This window comes from Siphateles boraxobius, unplaced genomic scaffold, assembly GCF_051911475.1.
Source record: "Siphateles boraxobius isolate OS27281-9 unplaced genomic scaffold, OSU_SipBor_1 7, whole genome shotgun sequence".
NCBI classification, from domain to species: Eukaryota; Metazoa; Chordata; class Actinopteri; order Cypriniformes; family Leuciscidae; genus Siphateles; species Siphateles boraxobius.
Genome location: NW_027509197.1, coordinates 26,730,370 through 26,757,295, shown reverse-complemented (window position 1 = coordinate 26,757,295; position 26,926 = coordinate 26,730,370). Strand labels below are relative to the sequence as shown.

The window sequence follows — 26,926 nt, the reverse complement described above, 5'->3', positions numbered from 1 at the left end:
ATGATTCCAGGTCAACTGAACTGATTTTCAGCCAAAAACTAACGTTAGCCTCTAAGTTTAGCACCGATCACAAACACTAGTAGGCTACGTCAGCGTACGAATCCGCAATTTCAGACACAGAAAGCGACCTTAAGCTGGAACGCCACTCTACCAATTAATTAACTACCAAAATATAAAATTATATAAGTTATAAGATAGTTACGGTCCCTGATTCTGATTGGTTAAGTGACCTCATTACATCACCGTGCACTTCTGTGTTGCTGCGGTTCCATCATTTATTTGTAAACCTTGTTCAGGGCACCATGACAGGCATGATAATGATAACGACGTTGTGTGAGGGACTGCTTTCCAGGCAGGGTTTTGCGCACGTAAATCACGACTTCAAACCACGACTCAAGACTTTGTAGCGTTCCAGGCCAGTCACGCCAAACTACCTGAGCGCAATATATAGTTATTTTTTCAGAGACACATAACATTGTAATACATAATCGTGTGTGTATAATTATCATTATTATATTATAATTAATTTGACTGAAACGTTATATTGTCCTAAAGTGTATTCTCACCGTGTACCGCCTGCAGAAACACTGCATCCGTAGGGGCTGCCATTGTTGTTTTGTATGGTTTCGCCGCGGGCTATGTGACGTCAGAACTCGTAACTGGGAGTACATCGATCTAGTACGCATTCACGGGTGGGAAGTCACGGGTTTGACTGCAGTTCCAGTGCGCTTTCACGGGAAGAACACGGGTTGTATAGCCTGGAACGCGGCATTAACTTAACGTTACCGGTGGGAGATGAGAAGACGAGAGCATTGAACTGCCGCAGGTTAGTTAGGAAATAAATGTATTTATTTTTGACTCTGGTAATCATTGCCCATAGACTGTAAAAAAAAATTGCTTGATAGGGCAGCGAGGCAAGTCAGCTGCCTAAGTTTTCGGACTAACGTTAATTTTACTCTGACGAAAGTGACTTGAACTGACCTGCCGTAGTAAATACGAACTTAGGAGGACTTGAACGCACCATCCATAAATATCACTAACGTTACACATACACAACACCTCTACCAACCACTTCGCAAAGTAAACATATTCTCATTGATATTTTTAATTAAAGCAGAGTATTGTGAGTAAGCTGTACCTGCATTTATAGCATTTTCTTTCAGGTCAGTCACTCCTTATTCGTAATTTAAAAAACCCGTTTGAATGTCGGCGGCGTTGCAATTTATTGTCCTTTTAACAGTTAGCAGCTAATGGGTTTTCCCGTGCCCTGACACGCTAAGTTCATTTGTCAGTTGTGTCTTGCTTCTCTGTGTTGACAAGTTTCAGTACTTCCAATATAAAAGCTTTGTCGACAGACTCACTCATAAAGACAGTCTTTGCCGCCGTCTAATGGTGAAATAAAGTAACTTCTGTTGCTCATCGCGGTCAGGGTCTATTTTTTCCAGCGGAAGGGAGGCTTTTAGTGATTTTAGTTCTTCATGAAGGTTGGATTGATGCATATTTTTTGGCTTTAATATTTGTATTGTGTGTGGTAACCATTTTATAAAAGCAATTAGGTAGGCTACTCGAGGCTAATGCTGTATCGTGAATAGGCCACGGTACAGGCTGTACCGTAGCGCAGTCTCTCGTGCCCTGCTTTTTTTGACAGTTATATTAAACTGTCTAAATATGTTCACCATGATCCATTTCTGTATAATGAGTATATTATCTATATTAACTATATAATCGAATCTTAGTAGCCTAAGATATGTCAAAATTTGAAACGCTTTAAAGTTTTTATTTATTTTTACATGTAGCCTATCATTAGATTTTTGAGAAAGTTGAAACCCAATTCTTGAGGTTCAAAATTGTAATTCGGCAATTTCTCAGCAAAAAAATCCTGTGATCAATGGCACACAATATCTGTGTCCCAATGTGAAGGTTGCATCCTTCGAAGGCTGCAGCCTATGCATCCTTTTAAGGACACACCATGTAGCCTTTGTAGGATTTCCTAATTGCGCAACCAGGTGTTCCCGATTACCGCTCCTGGCGCCAGGCAGCTGTACTCTCGCACCGTTGCTATCCTATTTGATATAACTGAGTAAACGGCTATGGGGCCAGAATTGGCTATTGTCATTTTTATGTTTTATATTTTACTGGAGGACATGCTGAGGATGTTTCACCCCCGGCGCTGCCGGTTCATGTATTTTCGGCTTAGCCAAGACCATGGCCAGAGCTGGTTTGCTGCATCCCAATTCAGAGGCTGCGTCCTGACTCCTGAATTGCCATATTACACTTTAAACTGTTCAAGTATTCGGTGTTAATTCGGTGTTAATAATTTAATGAAATATGAAAATAAAATAAAAGAAAACATACATATATATATAGGCCTATAAAAGGTTCAAATGTTCACTTATATCTTACCTTGATGCAATTTTGTAGGCTAGTGTATTCCTTTTTATTATGTACATAAATGGACCAAGGTGAATATATTTACACAGGTTTTCAACCCTATTTGAATATAAAACCCAGTTGAATATAAAAAAGTGCTGTTCAAATGTTACTCTCGCTCGTCATCGGTAGCTGTCACAGTTGCTAGGTGACAAGAACAATCGTCTTGTCATTTTTTTAAATAAAAATGCTGTCGTCACCGGTGCGCAATGACTTATGGGGTAGGATAGGCCGCTAAGGATCCATTTATGTATCCTTTCTTTCACGGGGAAACAAAGGGTGCTTTGGCGTCGCTTTTGAATCAGGGTAGCCTTCGTCGCGCGGCGATGACGCAACCGACTTTCAAATATGGCCTTCGAAGGGTGGAGAATGGAATTGGGACAGCCTTCATTGTGCTGCAGTGATGCAATCATCCTTCAAATGCGACCTTTGTAGGGTGCAGCCTTTAAATTGGGACATCCTTTGTAGCGCCGCTGTGACTTTTTGTCGCGCCGCTGTGATGCAATCGGCCTTAAATTACGGCCTTCAGAGGATGCAGCCTTCACATTGGGACACAACTATTGTATTTTGTATTAGCAAAGGATCCATCAGTTGTATTCTTCATTTCATGGAAAACAAAGGCCGCATTTGAAGGAGCCTTCAAATTGGGACAGCCTTAGTCACGCAGCGGTAATGCAATCGGCCTTCCCTCTGATTTGGGACACAGGCTACAGCAACCATGTTTTCAATGGTATCGAGATCCGCTATTTAAAAAACTGTATAAAGTTCGTAGATAATTTTCCACAGTTCATTTTGTTTGGAGTTTTTTGTCTACTAAAATTTCTTGGAAAGATATTGTTATAGTGTTAGTTAAGTAAATACATTGTTTGTTACAGTTATTTCACATGTATACATAATGTGTTCTTATTAGCCAATCAGATGTGACCACGTCATTAGGGATTATTCACTGCTTGTTTATGTTTAGCGTCAGTGCGGATGGTTGTATATGAACCCTTCTCTCAAAGCTTCTCTTCACGCCTCCACAGACACTGAATACAAACACGAGAAAGCAAAACAATATTTTTGCTGTGTTTCTTCAGCAGAACAATTCAAAAACACATTAAATAACAGTGCGATCCATTAAAGACATGTGGCACCATGAATATATGGTCTACAGACAGCCTTGATTTCATTCCATAGACTGTAAAAAAAAGATGGACGACGCACGTTCACTATCCTCCATTGTAGAAAAGTGAAGCCACCAATCTCCCAATGGCACTGACATCTTGGAACCCGAGTCTGCGCAATAGTGTGCGTGAAGTGGAGCTGCAGTATCAAGGCCCGGCCCACACTTCCACAGAAAATAGGTATGTACAGTTTACTGCAGAACAACCCATTATGTTGGTGTGAAATAAACAGTTATGGAAATGTAGGAAATGAAAGTTAAAGCCCCATTCTCCTTCCAAAGGTTGCAAAAAAAGTCAGTTGGTGCCTCAGTGACTTCGCTCAGAGAAGCTGTCAATCTCAGCTGTCAACCATGACATCCCCGTTTTTATAGTATCAAATAACTAACTAAAAGCAAATTTATAATAAAAAAAAGAACACATGAACTTACATCAGCGTGATAAAAACTACCTAAATGACAGAAACCATCTTAGGCAAAAATGTATTTATGTTTTCTCGTCCCAGATTGAGGTGCCCCACTGAGGGCGGGGCTGCGATTCAATTTTAAAGGACTTTAGTGGTATACTGTACTTGTTTCATTCCCTGGCCATTAGTATTTATGTAATGAAGTATGAGTGACCCCTGCTGGCATTATTTCATCATTCACCTTTAATTTTCTGAAGTGCTGAGGGATTCTTTTTTTTAAGTTTCCTTTAAGTATGGTATGTTCATCGAGTTACACTCTTCTTATAGGTGAACACGAGCTATGCCGAAAACTGGTCTGGTATAAACTATAAGAAGAGTAATTTGCTGAAAGCTAAATAGATGTATGTGCTTAGAGAAAATGGCATAAGCTATAGCCTGTGTTAATAAATAAATAAATGTATTGTGTTAATAAATAAATAAATAAAACAGGTCAAGAGAACTGCTCCTTGGTTTACAGTAAATTTAGAACAGGGGTTTTAGGCACTCCGCTCCACGTCCTGCCTTACAACGCCCTTAACTGTTCTAAATTCACTGTAAACCGGCTTCACGGGGCTTTTATATTATTTGAATAATAATATTCTTTTATGCAAAACGTGTTTAATATCTTTTTCATTTTTACAATACATTCAAACAATTTTTTATTTTATTTTCAATTGTAGAATCAAATATTATATATACAGCAGGGATTGGCAGTGTTATTTTATAAATATTTATTTGCACAATAATGTTGTAGGCCTACTGTAAAAATGTCAAAATATGGGATCCTGTTCGTACTTGTGAAGTGATTTCACCAAGTGCAAATTTTCCTTGCTAAACATCATTCCAATTAACCAATAAGATTTAAGGGACAAGTCCACAGTTTGTCAAGTTTGGGTTAGGTGCTTCTACACCATTGTTGTTATCATTTAGCCTACCTCTAATTTTAGGGATTAGGTATGGGAATTGGGTTTAAGGGTGGGGACAAAGGGTTGGGTTCATAGGGTTAGGGCAAAATATTTTCGGACAGGAATTCTGTTCCAGAATCAACAAAATATTAGCAAAATCACGGTGACTTCGCATTCATTATACAGCCTACATAGCATGTAGAAAGGCGCTTCTGTTCTTTTTCCCACCAGTGCTCTTCTAATCTGTCATTCCCAATGATGGGAGGCGGGGGCGGGGCTCAGAACGCTTTGAACACAGATGCGGAGCGGCTCTTCTGCTCTGAGCGCTAGTAAGACGAACAGCACCATGACTTCGAACGCATACGACGTGATTGTGATTGGCGGAGGCATCTCAGGTTAGTCTCATCAAAATAGCGCATAAAACTTCATATCATCACTAAGCAATTAACGCACTCTTAAAGAAACTTTGCATGGATGAAGATTACAGGCTGATGATTGTAATGCAGAGTTATGATCATCGTTATTGAGTAATATAAGGCGCCCGACTGACCCGTGCTGAACGATTATTCCATTTCCTAAGAAGCTTAGACGCCTTATAACACTGTATAATCGCTCCGTTTAAAAATAATAATGCATATATACGTTTAAAATAGGACTCTGTTAGTTTGTCGAAAGGAAGGTTTTAGTTCTGCAGACTTAAAGTGAATATATTCCCGATGTCACCTGAGCTTGCTCTTTCACTTCCGTGACAAGATTATTTCATATTCATAACGCCAGAGGCATAGTCCGTTAAGTGGCATGCAACAGTGTATCTGTATAGTTGCTATATAACGTACCAATTAACTTTTTTTATAATCAACATCAAGATTTTAGTTTAAAATATATATATCTGTGTACGGGCAAGTGTGTATTGAATCACGTTTACCTTCACTAGCTTGTAACATTATGCACACATTGCATGTATAGGCTAATAACGATAGACACATGTAACTTTTGTGTTTAGGCTATAGTAATTTTAGATGAATTATGTCAAACTACATAACATCAGACACTGTTTTCAATGTCAACTACTATTACCCATCATTATTACATGGCTCTCTGGAATAGGCTACTTGATTCTGATTGGTCAATCACTGCAGCGATGTTTTATAACTGTTCACTCATCCATGTGTGAGAATAATTTTAACCGAATATTTCAACTCAAATCAATATTTCATCTCCATGTATTTATTTGAAAAAAGAACTTTAGAAATAATAGTCTTTTTAGATGCAACAGGTTCTCAAAATAGAGGCATTTTTACACTTGAAAGTATTAAACTAAGAACATGGTTATTTTGTTTCACACTGTTGATCAGTAGTTGACATGCCTTGTCATGACTGCATCTCTCTCTCTCTTACTTATTTTCTTATACAACCTCTGAAGCCTATCTCCATGACATTGCGTACTCAATTTTTTAAACTATACTTTATATTTTATAATTATTATGCAATCAGCTTGTATTGCCTCATAAAATATACCTGTATGTAAATGTGTGTGTGTGTGTGTGTGTGTGTGTGTATGTATATATATATATATATATATATATATATATAAATTTAAAAGAATCACACTGCAAGACCATTCAAAATTAAATGGAGAATGCAAAAAGTGTTTAAGGTGTTTAAACCTGTCATAAAAAGTCTTGTATATTAATATACATTTTAATCTAAACAGACTCTAAAGAAAATTCCTTAAACTAGGTCAACTATCCACAAACATAGCAGTACTCGCATGCACATACTTGCAGTGGTGCAGGGCTACATAGCGTAGTTTTAACCCTTATAAAACTGGAAGTGTGAAACATTGCTTTGAAGAATGTTTATTCTGCTCAGGTTTAAATTAGATGTTAAGTGTTGATTTAAAAGGCTAAACCTTTCACACTTCGGTATCACAACCCAGTGAAAATAATAATATGCATTGGCCCTAGTGGAGATCTGTGTTTTCACCCACTCTTCCCTGGCAAGTTTATTTCGCTGAGATTGTAGAGAGATGTATTAATATATTGCACTATGATAGGATGCAGAATTGATTAGAAAATACTACATAAGATCTTTTTTTAGTCAGTCCTCCTAGCATGTGTAAAGTGACCTATTTTGTATAGAGTAGTGTGAAAGCATATCATAATGTTTTTACAGTTATAACCTAACAGGAAATTCCATTCCTGTCGTGTAAACGGACTTGTTCCCACAGTGAATAATGCATTAGAATATATAACCTTGACAATTTAAACCCAGCTCAGAGAGAGTGCTCACTGGATGAACCATTGCTTGTGCAAGAACGACATTCTTGAAAACAGAACCAAGCAAAACAGGGTCAAGATGTCCTCATGATAACCTGCTGGAAACATTATTTCTTGTTATACAGGCGGTTTTGTCAATTTATTTTTTATGTTATGCAAGAGGACCACAGAATCAAGTCAAATGTTTTAGTCTATATTGTTAAATCTGAGGATATTAAGGGTTCTGTTTGCAAAGTTGCCCACAGTTTAATAACTCATGACCACCTTATTTTGTAGCATGGAAGTAAGCTATTTTCTGTGAATGGGCAAAACTTCTGATTTTGGTCCTTTTTTTAGACAAAACTAGAAGTGCAGTAAACAATAAAACGATTTGCTTTTTTACGATGATGCATTAAAAAATTACAGCAAATATACCCGTTTGCAATATAATGCACTGTATCTGTACAGCTGAAATAATTGGAAGACTCGCTCATTCAAGCTGAAAATGGACAAACCCACTCTTACATAAAAAATAATGTAGATAGGCTACTGATAACTGAAACTGCCTTACTTTGTTTAAAAAAAACAAAACAAAGGTGTGCCACTGGTGTGCCAGTCATTCTACTACGCGGCTTGAATAAAACTAATGAATGTAATCAATCAATATTATGTAACAAGGCCACACATGTTGCACTATGGACCCAGTATCACCCAATCCATCGCTATAAAACCTTTTATCAGCAACAGAACTTTGATTCCCTGTCAAGTTTTTAGCAGTCAGTACTAAACTGCACTTTTGAGTCTGTAAAACATTTGTCATTCGTGCATGTGTGCGATATTGCACATCATCAGTAGTTTGAGGCTAGTTACACATTCGACCTCTGGTCAAAGTTGCAGTGCAATTCCTGCAGTGGCATACTTTGTATTATTATATGCATGATCTGAATTGTGCAGTATTACACTTTTTTCGTTGCAGTTATATGAATCAGGACTGAGTGAATTTGACAGAGTAGAAGAAAGACAAAATATGTTCTTTCATAAATTGGTTGTCATCTTATAGTTGTTGAATATGTAGATGTTTTTCACCTGTTGGCCTTTGAAGGAGATCAGAGTTTCCTATTCTAACCAAACCTCAAAATGAGTTGCTTCAGGGACCTTTTAATAACGACCCAGCACTCCCTGTAAATCTAATTACTTATGTGCAAAACTGGAGGTGCTTGGGGAGACAACACTTTGGCAGAACTGGTAAACAAAACTGACAACTCATTTTTTATGCTCCCCAGGATCCTAGAACACGGGACGGCAAATGTGTAATATTTGTGTCTGTTGTCAAGTGCCACAGGGTCTGTGCTTGACATATAGGAGACACAACTGACGTCTTTCAGCTAAACAATGGAAATGACACCTTTACACTTATTGTTTCATGTCAACAACTGAAGTATATGTAGTAAACACAGTTTACGTTTATTCCGTATTCTTTTGTTTAAGGTGAAGTGTGAGTGTGTAATTTCCTGTATCTGAAAGAGTTAAGCATGGCACTAGCAATGCCAATGTCATTGGTTCGATTCCCAGGGAATGCATAAACTGTTAAAATGTTTATCTTAAATGCAATGTTTAAGTCGTTTTGGATAAAAGCATCTGCCAAATGCATAAATGTAAATGCAAAATGTAATTTCTGCACAACTAGTGTCAAACAGATTTGGATTATAAACTATATTTTCTAAAATATGGGTGAATCTTTCCTGTGCAAAAGTGGCGGTCATCATGATACTAGGATGGTTTAGATGGTTGCTAGGATGTTACCATTTGGTTGTTAAGGTGTTCTTGGTGTTGTTGGGTGGATAGTTTCTTGCCCTAAACAAAAGAGTCCAAATCTCTATTTTGTTTGGTCTCTAAAGGGGAGACTCAAGCCGTATCTAATGTAAGTTTATTGGATTTTTCGGCCATTTTAAAATAAAAAGGAGTCAAACTGCTTAGAAAAGTTATGGCGCACCTCTCTTCAACAAGTTGCACAGTATCAAGTCCGTAGCACAAATTTCAAGGGACAAGTCACATTGTAAAGTTTGTTCACATTTTGGTGTTTGTATTCATTTTTTCCTCTCTCTGTCATTGGTCAGAAAAACAAAAGCCTTTTTTCCACCATCTGGCCAAACCATTCTCATTGTTTAACCATTCCATTCTCGGCCAATCCGTCCCAGCCGGTACGGACAGGGTTTAATTTTCCGCTGTGGGGCTGATAACAGAGCTCTTTGGAATGTAATACAAATGTGTCAGTTGTTACGTTCATAAGAGTTTATAGACGGTATGAGATATAAATAGCGACTGGGTTATGGAGGATTGATCAGATATATCTATTATTAACTTGTTTACTTCACTCAAATAGCATGCTTGGACAGCTACGGAGAAACTGGTAACCATTGATTGAGCCAGTTTTAATGTGTTGGAATGGTCGAAATGTTCAAATAAAAAGAGTAATGCTGTGATAGCACCACAGAGCACCCATGTTTACTCCTCAGAGAAATCAATCTGAAGAGGACTTGCTGATAGTTAAATGTGCATATCAACTGAGAAATTAAAAAAGTAATTTTGCATAATTACTTAGCCTTTATGTGCTTACATGTACAAATAGCTGTCGGAAACAGTTTTACAATTGAACAGATGGAGAAGTGTTTCAAATAACAAAAGCATTAGGGAGTTGTTTTGATCAGAACTCTAGTAGGTCTCAGTAGCAGCTCTCATGGGGTGAGCAAGTGAAAGGCAGGAATTCCACATCTAATTGCAGAGGCTGTTGACACTGACGCTTCCTGGTGAGTGCCCTGCTCTTGCTAAAGAACTTGATTAAATTGATCAAAACAATTGACAGCAAAGACATTTACAATGTTACAAATAGTTTGCGTTTCAAATAAATGCTGGTCCTTTTAACTTTCTAATCATCAAAGAAAGCTGAAAATCTACATCAAAGTCTTAGCAAAAATATTGGTAACACTTTATTTCGATAGTCCACTTTAGACATTCAACTAACTATAAGTAAATTTGCCGCTACGTGTCAACTAACTGTCATTAGAGTATTAGTAGACTGTCTGCTTAATATCTGCTAACACTTTATTTTGTTGGTCCCTCAACAGATATTCTACTGACTATAAGTAACTTAGCAACTACAAGTCAACTTGTTCTCCTAACCCTAACCTTAACCTAACAGTCTACTGACAGTCTACTACAGCCTACTAATACTCTAACTTTTCAACTACATGTCAACTAACTGTCCTTAGGTATAGTTAGTAGAATGTCTCTAAAGTGGCTGTCGAAATAAAGTGTAACCAAACTATTAATTAGCACAACTGTTTTCAACTGATAATATAAGAAATGTTTCTTGACCACCAAATCAGCTTATTAGAATGATTTCTGAAGGATCATGTGACACTGAAGACTGGAGCAATGGAAAATCCAGCTTTGCTATTACAGGAATAAATTGCATTTTAAAAAATACATTAATATACATTGATCTTTAGAGCTCAGCACATTTTGATGCATTTAGAACCACTGCTTTCATGGTGGTAAAACAAACATCTGAACTTGCAAAAATATGTCTGCATACTGCTTTTAGAGTGCTAGGGAAATACTCTGATGCCTTTTTGCTGTGTCCTCTTAGCTTGTGTAAACAAATGTCATTGGCCTGTTTTTTTCCCCTACTGAGCCATGCAAGGCCTGACTCCAGCTTGACTGGCTTCGTTATGCAACGTAAAATAATACTGCTCTGTTAGACGAACAACTGTCCTTGGGGTTGCCAGGAGAACATGCCATTTCACTGATCTCTCTAATTGCTTTTCAATAATGCATCCAAACGTCAATGCTGCAGCGTATTGGAGAAAGCAATTGCTTCTAAGAGCGTGAAACATCATGAACTGTGCTCGCTGTCACGTACATGTTTTTTTCAAGTTATTCTTTGAATAACACATTCAATTCAAGAAAACCTTGTTTCATTTGTATTGGATTGTCTTGATGCATATTAAAACTATATAAAGGGATTGAGCATGCTTTAATGAAGACCATAGGCCCAAGCATGTTACAACTGATTTATTAGATGATCCTTTCTAATCTCTGGGTTATTATAAAACCGCTAAAAAAAAACTAATTTATCCCATTTTAAGGCCATTTAGATTTTTTAGATGTCTACTGGGCAACAATACAAAAATACTGATTAAAACTTGTTTTATGCAGTGTATGATATCTCTGTAATTCTGTGAAAGTATTTAACTATTCTTGTAGGGTCAGTCATGGAGTTGCATATTTATTTCATTTTATTCAATGCCTTTAATTAGGGATGCAGAATATAGCAGTATAATATTGGTTATTAGTAAAGAATTATTTCTTAATTTTATTTATATGCTGATATTGTATATTTAATTGTGGATGCTCATTTTCCCTATTTTTACATTTAGATCACTTTTGCCATCATCTAACGTTTACTTGAAGTTAATCTTTAAAAAAAAATGTTTTAATAAAGCTGTTAAATATAATCTTTAGCTCATCTCAGTGTCATGAACTGTCAGTTTAGTTTTCATTCACATGGACTTTTAGTTTGCTTATCATTATTTCCTGTTGTCTTTGTTCACGTTTCCCGCCACTTGTTTGTTAGAATGGAAATTCATTTAATCATCACAGCTGCTCGTATTGGAGTTTGTTATCAGTGTATACTTAAATTCCTTTGTTTCCTCAGTTCTTGGTTGGTTGTTTGTGTCCAGAGCACATTTTTGCACGTACTGCATTATTCTGAGTTTATTTTAAATCTCTTAGTATTTGGAACCTGTCTGACTCTTCATTATCTTTGGATCTTCATATTGTAACACTCAGAATGATAATTGTTTTCATACTGCACACATTATAATGTTGGGATGCCTACATTCTAGGGATGCATGATATATCGGCCACCATATCGGTATTGGCCGATATGTTTATTTTTAATATTGACGTAATTGGCCCAATGAGAAAATATATGTTATATATTAAAGCCGATAAATAATGGATTGGTTCCTTCAGCTGAGATACTTCGGATGCGCACTGTTTGCCATGATGGTTTTGAATTGCTTGAAATATGATTGGAATTGCTTCAAAAAACAAAAATACAGTTAAGTGCAACATGTGCAGCACAAGTCTGTCATATAGGTTACTATAAAATTATAATTAGAACATTATAATTGTGTGCTTGCATGGATTTTAATGGTGAGACTTTTGTTTTTGTAATCAGGGCTCTCACAAATATGTAATAAAAATCATATTTAGATTTATCGACCAATATATCGGTTATCGGCTTTCAAATATAAAGAATTTTTAGTTATTGATAGCTGCCAAATTTGTTATATTGGTGCATCCCTACTAAATGCAATTGTAGCAATTTATTTAGACTTTTGTCTTTTGGGATTATTGATGAATTAGCTGCTTGCTAAATTTGACATTAGCATTGTAATTGAGAAATTTCTGTTGTGGATTGTGGTTTTGAACCACAGACTTAAAGGTGGCCCATGTCACCTCCCATTAACAGCATGGTCAGTGTTAATGTGTTGTGATAATGTGATTGTGCAATTACCACCACAGCTGACAGACATAGCCTCTTAAATGTGATTCTTCTTGGTCTTTAATATCAGGTTTAATCAGGGTTGGAAAGAGTGCAAACAAAGCAATTCGGTTTAGATTGTGGTATTAATGCAGAGGGCATTTTGTAATCTGATATAGTTCTAGACCTGACCTTTCAAACTGAGTTGTAAACTAATCCTGCCTATTTTGGTAAAAATACATATTAACGCAGAGAAAAGGTGATTATACGGTTACAGTTTAATTGTTATTTTCAATGTGACACAGTGTTGCAATTAATCTTGCCAAATTTTAAAAACATAAATGCACAGTAAATAACGTGAATATTTCATATTTGCATTGCCCATGAATGTTGCCTGCATGAAGTTACATATTAAGTTACATATTTAGACTCTAGATTTAAATATGGATTTAAACTTTATGATAAAACATTTCTTAAAGAAATAAAATTGTAACATTTGGCCTTTATAATTAGTCTAGTTCTCATTTTGATTAAGTATGTATGGTTTTGGTGGTCAATAGCACCATCTCATAATTGTACAATAGGTGAAATGTCACCCTCTTCTCACAGAACAAAATGATGTGCTGCGTAAGATCCAGATCAGTCCTATAAACTGATATTTTGTGTGATTTACTGTCTTAACCTTTAGTTTGTTGTCTTATTGAAAACCCTAACCTTGTTATGTCATTTCATTTAGAGCTAGAGTGCACAGCAGATTCTTGTTCCCAGTGTATATAGGATGGTAATTGGTGTAGATGTACCTTTGCCAAGCGACTGCATCTTTATATGTACTGTTGCCATGGCAACCCATCCACCCTCAGACTCTTGATTCCCAGTAAATGGCCCCTGAACTGGTGCCAACAAAGGGAGTGAATCCTAAATATGTGGTTTTATCATAATCAGCTAGGTCTCTAATGACAAGTTCAGAGGAAGTTTTTAGACCCAACACAGTTGCATATTGTTCCCTAGATCCTCTATTAGGGCACAAAAATGAAGCACTGCTTGTAAAATATCACTATTAGAATAACAGATATATTTCTCCTACTGGAGCTTGCTATTACTTACAAAATGTCCCAGGACCCAGATCCACAGAACATGTTGTTTAAATGTATACTTGTTTAAATGCAACATCTTAAGATGAAGAAATGAAATGGATGGGAAAATACAAATTAATTGGGTGGAAATGCTGAGAATAGAAGAAAACAAGAGGTTAGTTTACCCAAAAATGAAAATTTCTGTCATTAATTAATTACTCACCCTCGTGTTGTTCCAAACCGTAAGACCTTAGTTCATCATCGGAACACAAATGAAAATATTTCTGATGAAATTCGAGAGCTTTCTGTCCCTCCCATAGGCTGCAACGTTATAACCACTTTCAAGGCCCAGAAAGGTAAAGACTTGGTAAATAGTCTACCGTGTGACTACCGTGGTTCAACCAAAATTTTATGAAGCGACGAGAATACTTTTTGTGCACAAATAAACCCCACTTTATCCAACAATTTCTTCTCTTCCATGTCAGTCTGACACATCGCTTCGAATTCATAACATTAAGGTTGAACCACTGTAGTCACATGGACTATTTTAACAAGTCTTTACTACCTTGCTGGGCCTAGAAAGTGGTTCTAACGTTGCAGTCTGTAGGTGGTCAGAAAACTCTCGAATTTGATCAAAAATATCTTCATTTGTTTTTCGAAGATTGATGGGATGATCTTTTAAGCTTATTTGGCTTGGTGATTAATTGTTGATTAAAAAAGTAAAAATAATTAATTGTCTGTATTTCCACTGCATTTTGACCAAAATTATTTCTTTTTCCTTATATTTCTTTTTTGAAAGGAGAAACTGCAAATTGATATTCAGTCTAAAAGTGTAGTTCATCCAAAAAAAAAACATTTCTATCAGTAACTTACCTTCATGTTATCTGGCAGTTGTCATTTTTCCAACATACTTGTCCATATTAGTCCAACTATAGAAAAGACTATAGAAAAACTATTGCTTTGTGTTAGTTTGCACAGTGCATTTTATTTAAGCTATATTTTTAGTTAAAATTGTGAAAACAATAAACAGAAGACATGATGAAGTGAAGGCTGGAAGTTAGGCTTGAAGAATACGGGTGGAGGACTAGAATGCAGACACTATACTTGAATCAATATATAAACTGGCAGGATGTCCAACGCTGAGACACAGTTGAACGACTGATGCATTTGCACAGATGTGAGCCCCCACTGATAAAAAAAAAACATGTAACCACATGCATGTGCACATAGACCAACAATTCAAATATTTAGCAGATTTGCTGTGTGAAAGACTACAATTGTGAGCTAATGAAAGTCAAACGCAAAACTTTCTTGAACTTGAACACAGTTTTGTTTACTGGGCTTTTACTGTTAATGTCTCCAGTATTTATTGTGAACATGTTGTTTTTAGCAAAGCGCAAGCTTCATTTTTGTATTCACTTGTGTGTGTTTACTTGGCAGAGGCAGAGTTCAGTCAGTGTGGTCACTTCAGTGCTGCACTCGAATGACAAAGACAACAGCTACTATTGTGTTTCTGCCAACTTCAAGTGTTTTTCCAGCTTTTCCTGACCATTTTAAGGTCTCTGAAAGAAGAAAAGATATGCTTGTGAGCCAGCCTTCTCAAACGTGCGAGACCGATCTTTCTCACATGAGACCTATTTATGTAAAAAGAAAATTATCAGTTCTACCAAGGAGTTACAAACAGAAATAAACACCAAATATGGATCGTATAATACTGTATTTTATACACATCACAGAGCTTTCAGATCTGTGTGTTTATTAGTATGCATGAGTTTGTTTGCACTGAGCTTGATATAATAGCATCAGATAGGCCAGTAATTGCTGACACGTGTGAAATAAGAGGTTTCGTTGAATTGGCTATTGGAAAAATTCCGTTCTCCACATCTTTGGGTTGAGACTTGAATACCTCCGCCTCATGCCACCTGGTTAAATAATCAGATTTCACTGCAGCGCATCTGTCTGTGAGCTCCTTTGTCGTTTTGTGTCTTCGCTTTGTTCAGATAGGCAGCACATTTTTTTGCTCTGTTTAACTTACCAATGTTTTGGGGGGTTTTGTTGCCTGAGCTGCAACAAACATGTTTACAAACCTGATCCAAACCATCTTTTGACGTTTAAAAAAACTCAGGATTTACAGTTACAAATTTGCGATGAAAAGTTAATTTTGCGCCCTTATTGCATATGCATTTGTAGGAGTTTTCCTTCAGACGGCTACATTTATTGACGCAGAGTATTTAAATATATCATGCAACGAAATTAACCAAGGTTTGCTGTGGTCAATTCACGTAATATTGACTATGCTGTCTGAACAAACAGATCAGATTTCATCACTTGCAAAGTGGACAGTCATTCTAAACATCAAATTGCATTTGTGTGTAGTGTGAACAAAGCCTTGGAGGTTTATTTTCGATTTCTTCCTAGCAGTGTGGTTCAACCAAAACATAATTTAGTAAAACAATCATTTCAAACCTGTCAGATATCAGGCTTTACAGCTGCGGCCAGGTTTTGTAAGCCTCTGCAGTTTATATGTGTCACTATCGGCCACAGTAGCCAAATCATGGAGAGTGTTTCAGATGTTTGTCCTGTGTGTTTGGGTAAACTGTTTGTCTGGGTGTCAAAGAGAATTTGCAGTATTATGTAAGATTCCAAGGTCATGCTTTTGCCTCAGATGTCCTCTGCTGCATTGTCACATCACGGTGGCTGTAAGCACACAGCATTTAAAAAAACGGGTTAATTTTTCTAATTTGTGAATTTATTTTATTTTTAATGTTTGACGTCATTGCCATGTGCTAAACTCCATCTGAAACTATTTTAAAGAGCTTTTATCTAAATGTTGTGTAATAATTTTACATGCAGCTTTTATACCCACATATTAGTTGTCGTAGGGACAAAAGACCTTTAAAAAAATTAAATATATTTATCATTATTAATAATTTAACAATATAAATTTTGAAAAATAGTGTCCACATTATTTGTCAAACTACTCATAAGCTACTTTTACTGTAGCTGAGTGCAGTCTGGAAATGTCCTAGGTTTTGTTTCTTACATGGTAAAAACCACATCATCAGAAATTCACAGGAGCAGTTTTACTTCCTCTGTAAGGAGAGGAAGTGTTTGTGTGTGTGTGTGCGTGCGTGCGTGCATGTGTGTGGAGCCCGGAAACTTATGTGAATTGGTGTTTGCCCTTTTTTTTTTTTTTTTTTTTTGCAGGAAACCTAGTTTTCACTTCTGGCTTCCAGTTGTGAGTTTATTGCTCTGACACCATAATCACTACACAGCCTGATTACAGGGAAGATGCAAAGATAATATAACTGTTTTATACTAATGTTTTTCCCCAAGGGACATCTTTAGGCCTGTTCACACCAAGAACGAGAACTATATTAGTGTCCTGTCCACTCCAGAAAATATTGCTCCGTTTATTCTTAATGCATGCTGCAGTTTTGTCATCTGCTGCTTTAAATGCTCAAGCTTTTTAAAGGGCCCCTATTATGGATTTTTGAAAATGACCTTTCATGTAGTGTGTAACAAAGCTCTAAGTGAATGAAAACATCCTGCAAAGTTTTAAATCTGAAAGTGCACCGTATATAAAGTTATTGTCTTTCAAAAGTAAGAGTCGACTCTGAGTCAGTGAAATAATCGTTTTTCAAACGAGTTATAAGCCGTTGTGACATCAAGACGAAAAATTTACATATTGCCCGCCCACTTAATGCGCACGCAGACACCAGGGAAAACTTCAACCTCATGTCGAGAAGACGCTGTGCTCTACATTGTGAAGGTTGTAAACTCGCACTCGATCAGCCCAAAGTCCGGCATCCGACCAGCACGGAAGGTCTTTGTGTCTTACGTCTTTCCGCGTGACAAAGTAATTTGATTAAATGAAATACATTTTCTCATGTATTAACTCGTTATTTCATCTGACTCTATAAATGAAAAGGTTTTAATGATATCTGTGCATCATTAAGTGCGCATGTTTTACTATTCTTTTTATACTCTTGAATGAATATGTCAAAGTCAATTAGAATAATCAAATTATCATGTGCAAACAATTTATTATGTAAGGTAAATGTATCATGCCAATTTCATAATCAGCTCAAATATAATCAATACAATAACATCAAATGCTCTGGAATAAAGAGAAAAGATGCAAACCCAACATTAAAAAATACATGAAGTTGAGAGTAACGGCGGCTCTCGACATTCACGGGCTGATCTGAGATACAGAAAGGCCCCGATCCTTTTGCTGCATTCCACTATATAGCCAGAACCTCCTTCACATGGCAACGTGCTAACAATGGTAATTTGCATTCGGAGGTCACACCTTTTGTGTGCAGAGGACCATTTGCTTGAAAGTAACCCCCTTCTGTGTGCAAGATATTTCTAAACTCTTAAGAACTTTATTACCTTTTGGTTTAATTCTTTGGGAATGAGACATTTGTACCAGTCGCACTGAGACATTTAAAATGAAAACATGTATAAAACTGTTCGATAATTGTTCACATTAAAACCATATAGATTCTTGTGTGAGTTTGGGTGATCTCACCATGAGGGAGAGAGAGTGGGGGTGGAAGGAAAAAGATGTAGATTAGAATGATTCTGAGGTGAGACTTGCATCTCGAATGGTGCACAAGAGTGAGTTCAAATGGTAATATCCTTTGTTTTCTCAGAGAGTAGCCCTCTCTTACAGTTCTTATTGTTTTACCAGTCTTACAAGGTTTTCTTTTTCACTGCCCAAGGACGAGCATGTGAAGAATCGGTGGTTAAAGGTGCTCTAAGCGATGTTGGGTGATGTCACTTCTTGTTGATGTTTAAAGTATTGTCAAACAAAACTGAGGCTAGCTAGACCCTCCCTCCTCTTCATCTGTGCAATAACCCCCAAAATCCTTCTTGTCGGTTATTGGCTGGAACAGTTTATGTTTCGTGGTTCGGGTTAGCCCAGTTTGTTTTTGTTGCTGTTTTTGGAGCCTGGGGTGTCTGCAGAGACCGCATTTTTGTGTGTGTGTGTGTGTGTGTGTGTGTGTGTGTGTGTGTGTGTGTGTGTGTGTGTGTGTGTGTGTGTGTGTGTGTGTGTGTGTGTGTGTGTGTGTGTGTGTGTGTGTGTGTGTGTGTTCAGGGGACAGGCAGCTAGCGGATATTGAGGAGATGTTTGCTGTATGTGACAAAAATGTTTTGGCCTAAAAACGCTTGACATCTCTTAGAGCACCTTTAAAATTCATCTTTACCACGATACCACAGCAGTATAATCCTAAATAATTCCCTTTATTTTACTTACGACTGCTTCTCAAATCTCAGAGTTCAATGCAGGATTTGCAAACTGCTTGCTCTTGAAAGATGGTGTTCAAAATACTTAGTTTTAAGTTTTATATTGTGTAGGTCTCCTGCTAACTGGTTAACTCACATTATTACTGTCTTACTGAAATACTTCTGCTAATCAGCTGTGGGCCACCATTACCTAAAACTGTGTCTATTAATGCAGATTATCTGTCGTTCTCATTACTTTGAGGAAAGATTAAGCTTGGAGCAAGAAATTTTTTACCAACGTTTATGTTACATCAGTGACTTACGCTAGAGCTCGACTACATTGCATAAATGCGCTGTTATTGATACAGTTTACAAAAAATACTCTGTAAATAAATTAGTTCAAGTAAAATTATCAGTTTTTTGATGGACATGCACTTGTTAATGCTTATGGTGAGGAATTACAGCTGCAACATCTCATAATGTACCTCAAACTGAGTAGCGTATCACTGAGAAACGTCCTGCTCGAGTCGTCCTTGCGATGGAGGTTCCAGTTTGAATAACTAGTTCTTCCAATGTTTCATCTTTGGACTCGCGCTCGGATTGATATGGTAAAATCGACGTGATTGTTCATTACTGTGTTTAGTTTACGGTTCTAGGAAGCCTCAGGACAAGCAGAACTGACGTTGTTTTGGCAATGGCCGTTTTTGTTTTCGACGCGCACGCTGTACACGGTAAACCAATGACAACAGACTGAGCTGTCTGGCTAATCAGAGCAGAGCAGGCTCTTGAAAAGGAGGTATTTGGAGAGATTGATTTATATGACAAGTTGTTTGAGAATCATTGAAAATGTGGTGATATGCAAATGTATATTAAGAGGAAATTAAACAGTTTTTTGACTTCTGATGAATGTAAACCTGTTGTAGGAGACTCCTAAACAACATTAGGAAACTCTAAAATGGCACAATAGGGGCACTTTAAAATTGGAAGAATTCTGATTGGCTGTTAATGTTTTTATCATTCATCAGCTGGATATTTAGAACTTTATCGTTCTTGGTGTGAACAAGCCTTTAGATTCTGTGAAGTTTTTTTCTTTTTCTCATTTACCCAAAAGCTTCAATAATAAGGCCCGAGTCTGTGAGAGAGTTTCAGGCCAGTTGATGTCATTTGCATTATAGGCATTACTTTTTTCTTTTTCTTTTGATCATGTACATTTGTTTATATTTCTTGAAACTTTAACATTGTTTTTTTCTGTGATAGACTAAACATTGTTATTTTGAGATTGGACTGATTAAGTATGTCACCAGGTAATTTCAAAATATAATAAAATAGAAAATAGTTGCTTTAAAATTGTAATAATATTTCACAATATATATTTTTTTATCATGTTTGTGGCAATTCCTGGGAAAACTTGGCAGAGCAAGTAATAACCACTGGCCAAACCAGAACTGCATTAACACATTTTTGTTGAGTCCTGCAGATTTCCACAGAATTGGAAACACCCACTATTCACAAAGTTCCCTACTCCTACACATCCCCTACTCCTTGCGTGTTCATTAAATGCTTTTGGCTTATTTGATTATAGTTTCAGTTACTAATATGAATGTACAGTAGCACTCCCAGGGCCATTTGGCTAATTTGACCAAATATCAGCACAGAAAAATATAACAATGTCAGGTCACACATGTGGCTGGCACATTTGCCAAGTATTTTACATTGTACAAGGCAAGCCAGACCCTAGTGCCTTCCCAGTGGAGGTTGAGGCACATGATGTAAAATTGTATTGTTCACATAGAAGAGGTTTAAATATGTAGATTTTATTTTTAAAAGGCCATTCATAATATCACACACAATAGAAAGCCTGTAACAATGGTAGCTATGCATTTATAAAGGATTTTTTGTTTTCAAGACAGGAACAACCTTTAATATTATAAGGACAGAAACAGTTTGGAAATAGTTATTTTCAACTAGACCACAGGCTTCCAGCATCTTTAATGTATGCATATGTCTACTAAAATCTTACACTGCATTTCTACACTCCCTATTGCCAGGTCTGAGTGCTGCCAAGCTGTTGGTGGAGAGCGGCCTGAATCCTGTCCTCCTGGAAGCCAGAAACCGTGTTGGTGGAAGAACCTTTACTGTTCAGGTAAGATACTCATCTGAATTCTGAATTAAAAAAAATACTTCATTTCAGCTCAAATGGTCAAATAATCATAATTATTATTTTTGAAAAATGTGCAAGCTTACATTGTTACTTACTTTGGAAAAAAAAAACTCGCTCCTCACATTTACTGTGATGTTGCCTATTATAAAAATCATTGCATTTTTTAGGTCGCTTAATATTTCAGTATTTAGAAGTGTTTTTAAAACGTTATTTATGTAATTACAATTGTATTTATGCCACCTTTGAGCTGCATTCAACAGTCTGTAAATACATCTAAATGTCACTTCAGATTCTTCAGCTTCTGTGCCATTTCTGCAGTGCAAAAAAGGGTTTAGTTGATGCTGGTTACATTTGGTTGGTAACAGCCCTGTAGTGCTATAGCCTATTGTTATAATTAAATTTAACAATTAAATGTAAGAATTTTACATAAAATTGTTACATCAAATAAAGTTAGAAAAATACCCTTATAAAGGTAAAATGCCCCAGGAAGTCAATCTACACTCTTAAAAATAAAGGTTCTTCATTGGCAATAATGGTTCCATGAAGAACCTTTAACTTCCATAGAACCTTTCCATTCCACAAAAGGTTCTTCATAGTGGAAAAAGGTTCTTTAGATTATTCAAATGTTAATTTACACTAAGAGTAACATGGTTCTGTTGAATAAAAAAGTCAGAAATGGTTCTTCTATGGCATTGCTGAGAAAAAAATCCTTTTGGAAACTTTTTTTAAGAGTGTAAGGGGGCAAATATTGCGCTTTAACATAAATGTTCATTTCTGTCACTGCTGCAACTAACCGTTGTGCTGAATATGAAGAAAATGAAAGTTTCTGAAGTCAGCTGTCTATGACATCCCTAAATCAGCCAAGGTACCTGCACAAAAACACACTCAGTGAAATTTGATTATTGCTATCAACAAAATCCCAAATCCCAAATCCCCCAAATATCAGGATTTAGTCAATGTCAAAGTCTTTCTTTAGTTGCACAGGCTGGCATCCCACTGGATGAATTTTTTCTCACGATTTGTAGTCATGAACTTCAATTGCAAAGTCTTTCAAGTCAAGTCGAATGCTTGCCACCACTGTGAGTTTGACAACAGAATGGCGAAAAAATCTAAATCGTATTTCAAGTTGGCTAGTGGGACACTGCCTATGCATGGACCGAAATCTGCTGTCTTTGCGTGCATATTCTGCCATTTCCTTTTTTGTTTTTCCTTTCTTTGCACTCACTGTGGCTTTTAGTGACAATTTCACTGTTAATCCTGCAAAAATTTTGTCTGCCTTCAGAATAAGGAGACCAAATGGGTGGATCTGGGAGGAGCGTACATTGGGCCCACTCAAAACCGCATCCTGAGGATAGCCAAACAGTACGGGGTGAAAACATACAAAGTCAACGAGGAGGAGTCTCTGATTCACTATGTGAAGGTAAACCTCAGTGAAGGCATACACACCTAATAGCTTGGACTACTTACCAAATCAAAGGAAAAACAGCTACAAAATTCAAGATTTTTCCCCTGCCTCAAAATCCAGCTCTCTTCAGAGCCCCAGGGTAGAGCTTTGCCTAATAATACAGCCTTTTGTTTGAGCACACTCATGTCTTAATGCACAGGAAGTCAGAGCTAGGCCCAGTGCGCTCAACTGAACAGCTGAATACAGAGTCTCTCCTTCACATTAGCGTGCTGTGCTCAAGCCTGGAGATGCTAATCGCTGCCTGAAGGAAGTCTGTAATATGGTTTCAGATGCTTGGAGTGGGTAAGAAGGGCGGAACTCAAGACACCAGTCTCCCCTCCTCCTGCCCCATATCCAGTTTGAGTAGACACATCACTGCCCATAGCACATGCACACTGCATGACCTTATTAGATTTGGCTGTAGATTCAGTGCCTTCTCTGCTCTGACCCTGCTATTACCAGGATAAATCTCTGGATTCTTAGAACTGTTGTTTGTCATGTGAGCTTTACTGTTTTCTGTGGTCATATATTCGTAAGACAGATACATGAGGTGGTTTTAAAGTTATTGAGCTAAATCATAGAGCTTCTTGAAATGTAGACCGGAAAACCGACAAGCTCACACATACTCAGGAAGGCGGTGTGCACAACGGGAAAGGTCATGGTGAGGATTCATTGGAGTGTTCATTGTAGATCACGTCAGAATGGAAACCGATTGCAGTTGCCATGGAAAAGGCCCTTTGGCATATTTCCCATAATCTTGTACTTTGCTTAGCAGAATAGTTAACTGTGTAACACTGTACTATCACATCTCTTTATCATTTACCATTTATCACTGTGAACATTTGGTTGATGCTAAGTACAGTATTTATAAGATCAGAAACATTAACTTTGCTTTCAATCTCAAAATCCTATATCCTCTCAATATTAAAAATCAAGAATGTGGTAGTAGAATCTCACTAAAGGGGTTGTTCCCCCAAAAAATGAAAAATGTTGTTCCAACTGGTATGACTTTCTTTTGACACAAAAGTAGGACTTTTGCATAATGTGTTGCTCTTTTCTATGCAGTTACAATAAAATATCATAAAAGTGGTCCAAATAACTCCATAATGCAAGTCATATGATAGCTTGTGTTGTTTCGGTGGTCTATTAAGTGTGGCGACATCCCTGAATCAGTGAGTTGAATTTGAGATCAGAGGACTAATCATTCAGACCGGTTTTGTGAACTGAATATAATGATTCATTGAAAAGATCAGACTCCACAGAACGATTCGATCATGAGTCAGACACAGCTACTTTTCCTCAAGATTTTCATACACTGTTCTACTGATGTATGACTTAAGAAGACTTGGTACAGAAGACTCCAGAAGTGTATGGTCATACGCACCATTTTTATGATATCATCCTTTATATTAAGAGTGGGCAAGAAACACTACCGTTTAAAAGTTTGGGTTGGGTAAGATTTTAAAATGTTTTAAAAGAAGCCTCTTATGCTCACCAAAGCTGCATTTATTTGATCAAAAATAAAAACAGTAATACTGTTTTATTATTATTAATAAAATTAATATTAGTATGATTATAATTTATAGTAACAACTGTGTTTAATCTGTGTAATCTGTTTTCATCTTTTATATTGTATAGACAGTTGTTATTGTCAATGTTGAAAATAGTACTGCTTAAAATCACGTCCCGTGTTTCATGGTTCTAAGCCCAAACTTTTGAACTGTAGTGTATGTTTCAGAAATTCATCTTTTTGTGTTCCACAAAAGAACATGAGGGTGAGTAAATATTGAAAATGATCCTTGGTTGGTGTTCCATGGTTTGTGCGGCTTGCCAGCGCAATCATTGTCATTGTCAATGTCAAACCAGGTGTTCCTTAAAGGGATAGTTCACCCAAAAATGAAAATTCTGTCAGTAGTTACTCATCCTCATCCTCATCCTCATCCTCATGTTGTTCCAACCCCGTAAGACTTTCATTCATCTTCGGAACACAAATTATGATATTTTTGATGAAATCTGAGAGCTGTCTCACTCCTTCATAGGCTGCAAGGTAATTTCATCTGCCAGCCCAGAAAAGTTAGTAAAAACATTGTCAAAATAGTCCAAGTGACTACAGTGGCTCAACCTTAAGTTTATCAAGCGACCAGAATACTTTTTGTGTGCAAAAAAACAACAACACTTTATTTAACTATTCATTTTCTTTTGTGTGGGCCTCTGAGTGAGTTCATGAGAGCGCCACGACGCATGTGCAAGAACTGAGAAGATGACGCAGATGTAGTGTTTCAAATAGTTCTAAAGTGTGCATTTCCTGGATGTCCGAATCGTGAGAAACCAACGATAAAACGTAAAAGTGCCTTACCAATGCTGCAAAATGAATGGTTTACCTTTCACACTTTCTCATCAAATGATTGTGAGCGTCATCTTCTCAGTTCTCGCTCATGTCTAGTTAGTAAAGACATCGTTAGTATCTCTCATGAACTCACGTCAGAGGCCCACACAGAAGAAAATAAATAGTTGAATAAAGTCGTTATTTTTGTGTGTTTTTTTGCACACAAAAAGTATTCTCGTCACTTGATAAACATAAGGTTGAGCCTCTGTAGTCACTTGGACTATTTTAACGATGTCTTTACTAACTTTTCTGGGCCAGCAGAATGAAATTACATAGAAGCCTATGAAAGAGTGAGACAGCTCTCAGATTTCATAAAAAATATCTCAATTTGTGTTCCGAAGATGAACGAAAGTCTTACGGGGTTGGAACAACATGAGGGTGAGTAAATACTGACAGAATTTATTTTTAGGTGAACTATCCCTTTAACAGGTTTTGACAGAATAATTTACCCAAGGTACTAATGCAGAAAGAATGAGCAGAAGACGACACCAAGAAGAGACTATGAACACATGTAGACATATCTGATTGATTTCATGGTTTCATTTGTCAAGAATGCATCAGCATCTTAAAGGCACAATGATACTACTTGAAAATAAAGGAGAGGCTGAGAGCTGTGCTATATTTCAACCAATATCGTTATGGTCTGTCTTGCTACAGGCTGCTTTTTTGTACGTGTTTTGATTTAAAAAGAATTGATGTGAACATGTCTGTCCTAATGATGTCTGTGTGTTTGTGTTAGTGTATGTACTGAAGGAGCCTTCCCCTCTCTCCTCATGCCATTATCTCCTGATCGGAGCATCCCTGTGGGTTACCATGGCAGCACTCCTCATCAAAAGACAATCGCTATCAGGATTGAGGGGATACACTCTTTCTCTCTCTCACGTTTTCTCACACCCTGATGTCTGGCTCTTTCTTTGGAATCGGGCGTTTCCCTCTCATTTCATCCCACAGTGAGACAAAGGTTTTTATTCTTGAGCTATAAGCAAATGTCTCCTCCAAGAGGGTTTTTGCTGGTGGTCACTAATTAGTAAACCAGTGTCAATTTTCTAGCTTAAGTTGCATTCACATTTGCTGTTGTCTGGTGAATTTTTGGTAGCAAAATCCAGTAATTTATATAGGAATCCATAAGATCAGGAATTTAGCTTTTAGGAATTTGGCGAAAAATTACCCCATGCAAGTTTTACTACAAATTAAGAAGTAAGAACTTGATATTCTGTAAAATTTGTCGCTACTGGTTCAGTTTTTTTTGTATGTGCTTTAAATATAGAGCCGTTTTACTCAAGATGCCTTCAAAGGAGGGAGCAAAGATGAGCTTTACCAATGTCCAACGCATATATAGATTGATATTTGAAAAAATAAAATTCTGCTTCTCAATAACATTTAGATATTTAAATCAAATAAAACGGCAACAAATATAAAGAACTAGCTAGGTTAGCTGATTACCTTAAAGGAATAGTTCACTTCAAAATTAAAATTGTCATTTACTCAGCCTCAAATTGTTTCAAAAATGTATGAATTTCTTTCTTCTGCTGAACACAAAAGAAGATATTTTGAAGAATGTCGGTAACCAGACAGTTGATGGACCCCATTGACTTCCATAGTTGGAAGAAAAAAAAATACAATGGAAGTCAATGGGGTACATCAACTGTTTGGTTACAACCTTCTTTAAAATAACTTTTGTGTTCAGCAGAAGAAATTCATACAGGTTTGAAACAACTTGCGGGTGAGTAAATTATGAGAGAATTTTCATTTTGATGTGAACTATTCCTTTAAAATCTATTCCATAGATAACGCTGTCAGTTCGTACTGCCGTTAACATTTTTTCCAACAAGCAATGAGACCTGTTTTCCTGTTTGTTCATGTGATGTGATTCAT

At 36.9% G+C, this 26,926-nt stretch overlaps 1 protein-coding gene across 1 annotated transcript in view; it reads left to right on the top strand.

Annotated features, from left to right (window-relative positions):
• The first annotated feature begins 5,219 nt into the window (after positions 1 to 5,219).
• Positions 5,220 to 26,926, top strand: part of mao (monoamine oxidase) — a 40,630-nt gene continuing 18,923 nt past the window's right edge. The window contains exons 1-3 of the mRNA XM_077215456.1: positions 5,220 to 5,338; positions 21,109 to 21,203; positions 22,504 to 22,641. Of these exons, the coding sequence (XP_077071571.1) occupies positions 5,242 to 5,338; positions 21,109 to 21,203; positions 22,504 to 22,641 (330 nt within the window). The 5' untranslated portion in view covers positions 5,220 to 5,241. The remainder of the gene's footprint in view (positions 5,339 to 21,108; positions 21,204 to 22,503; positions 22,642 to 26,926) is intronic.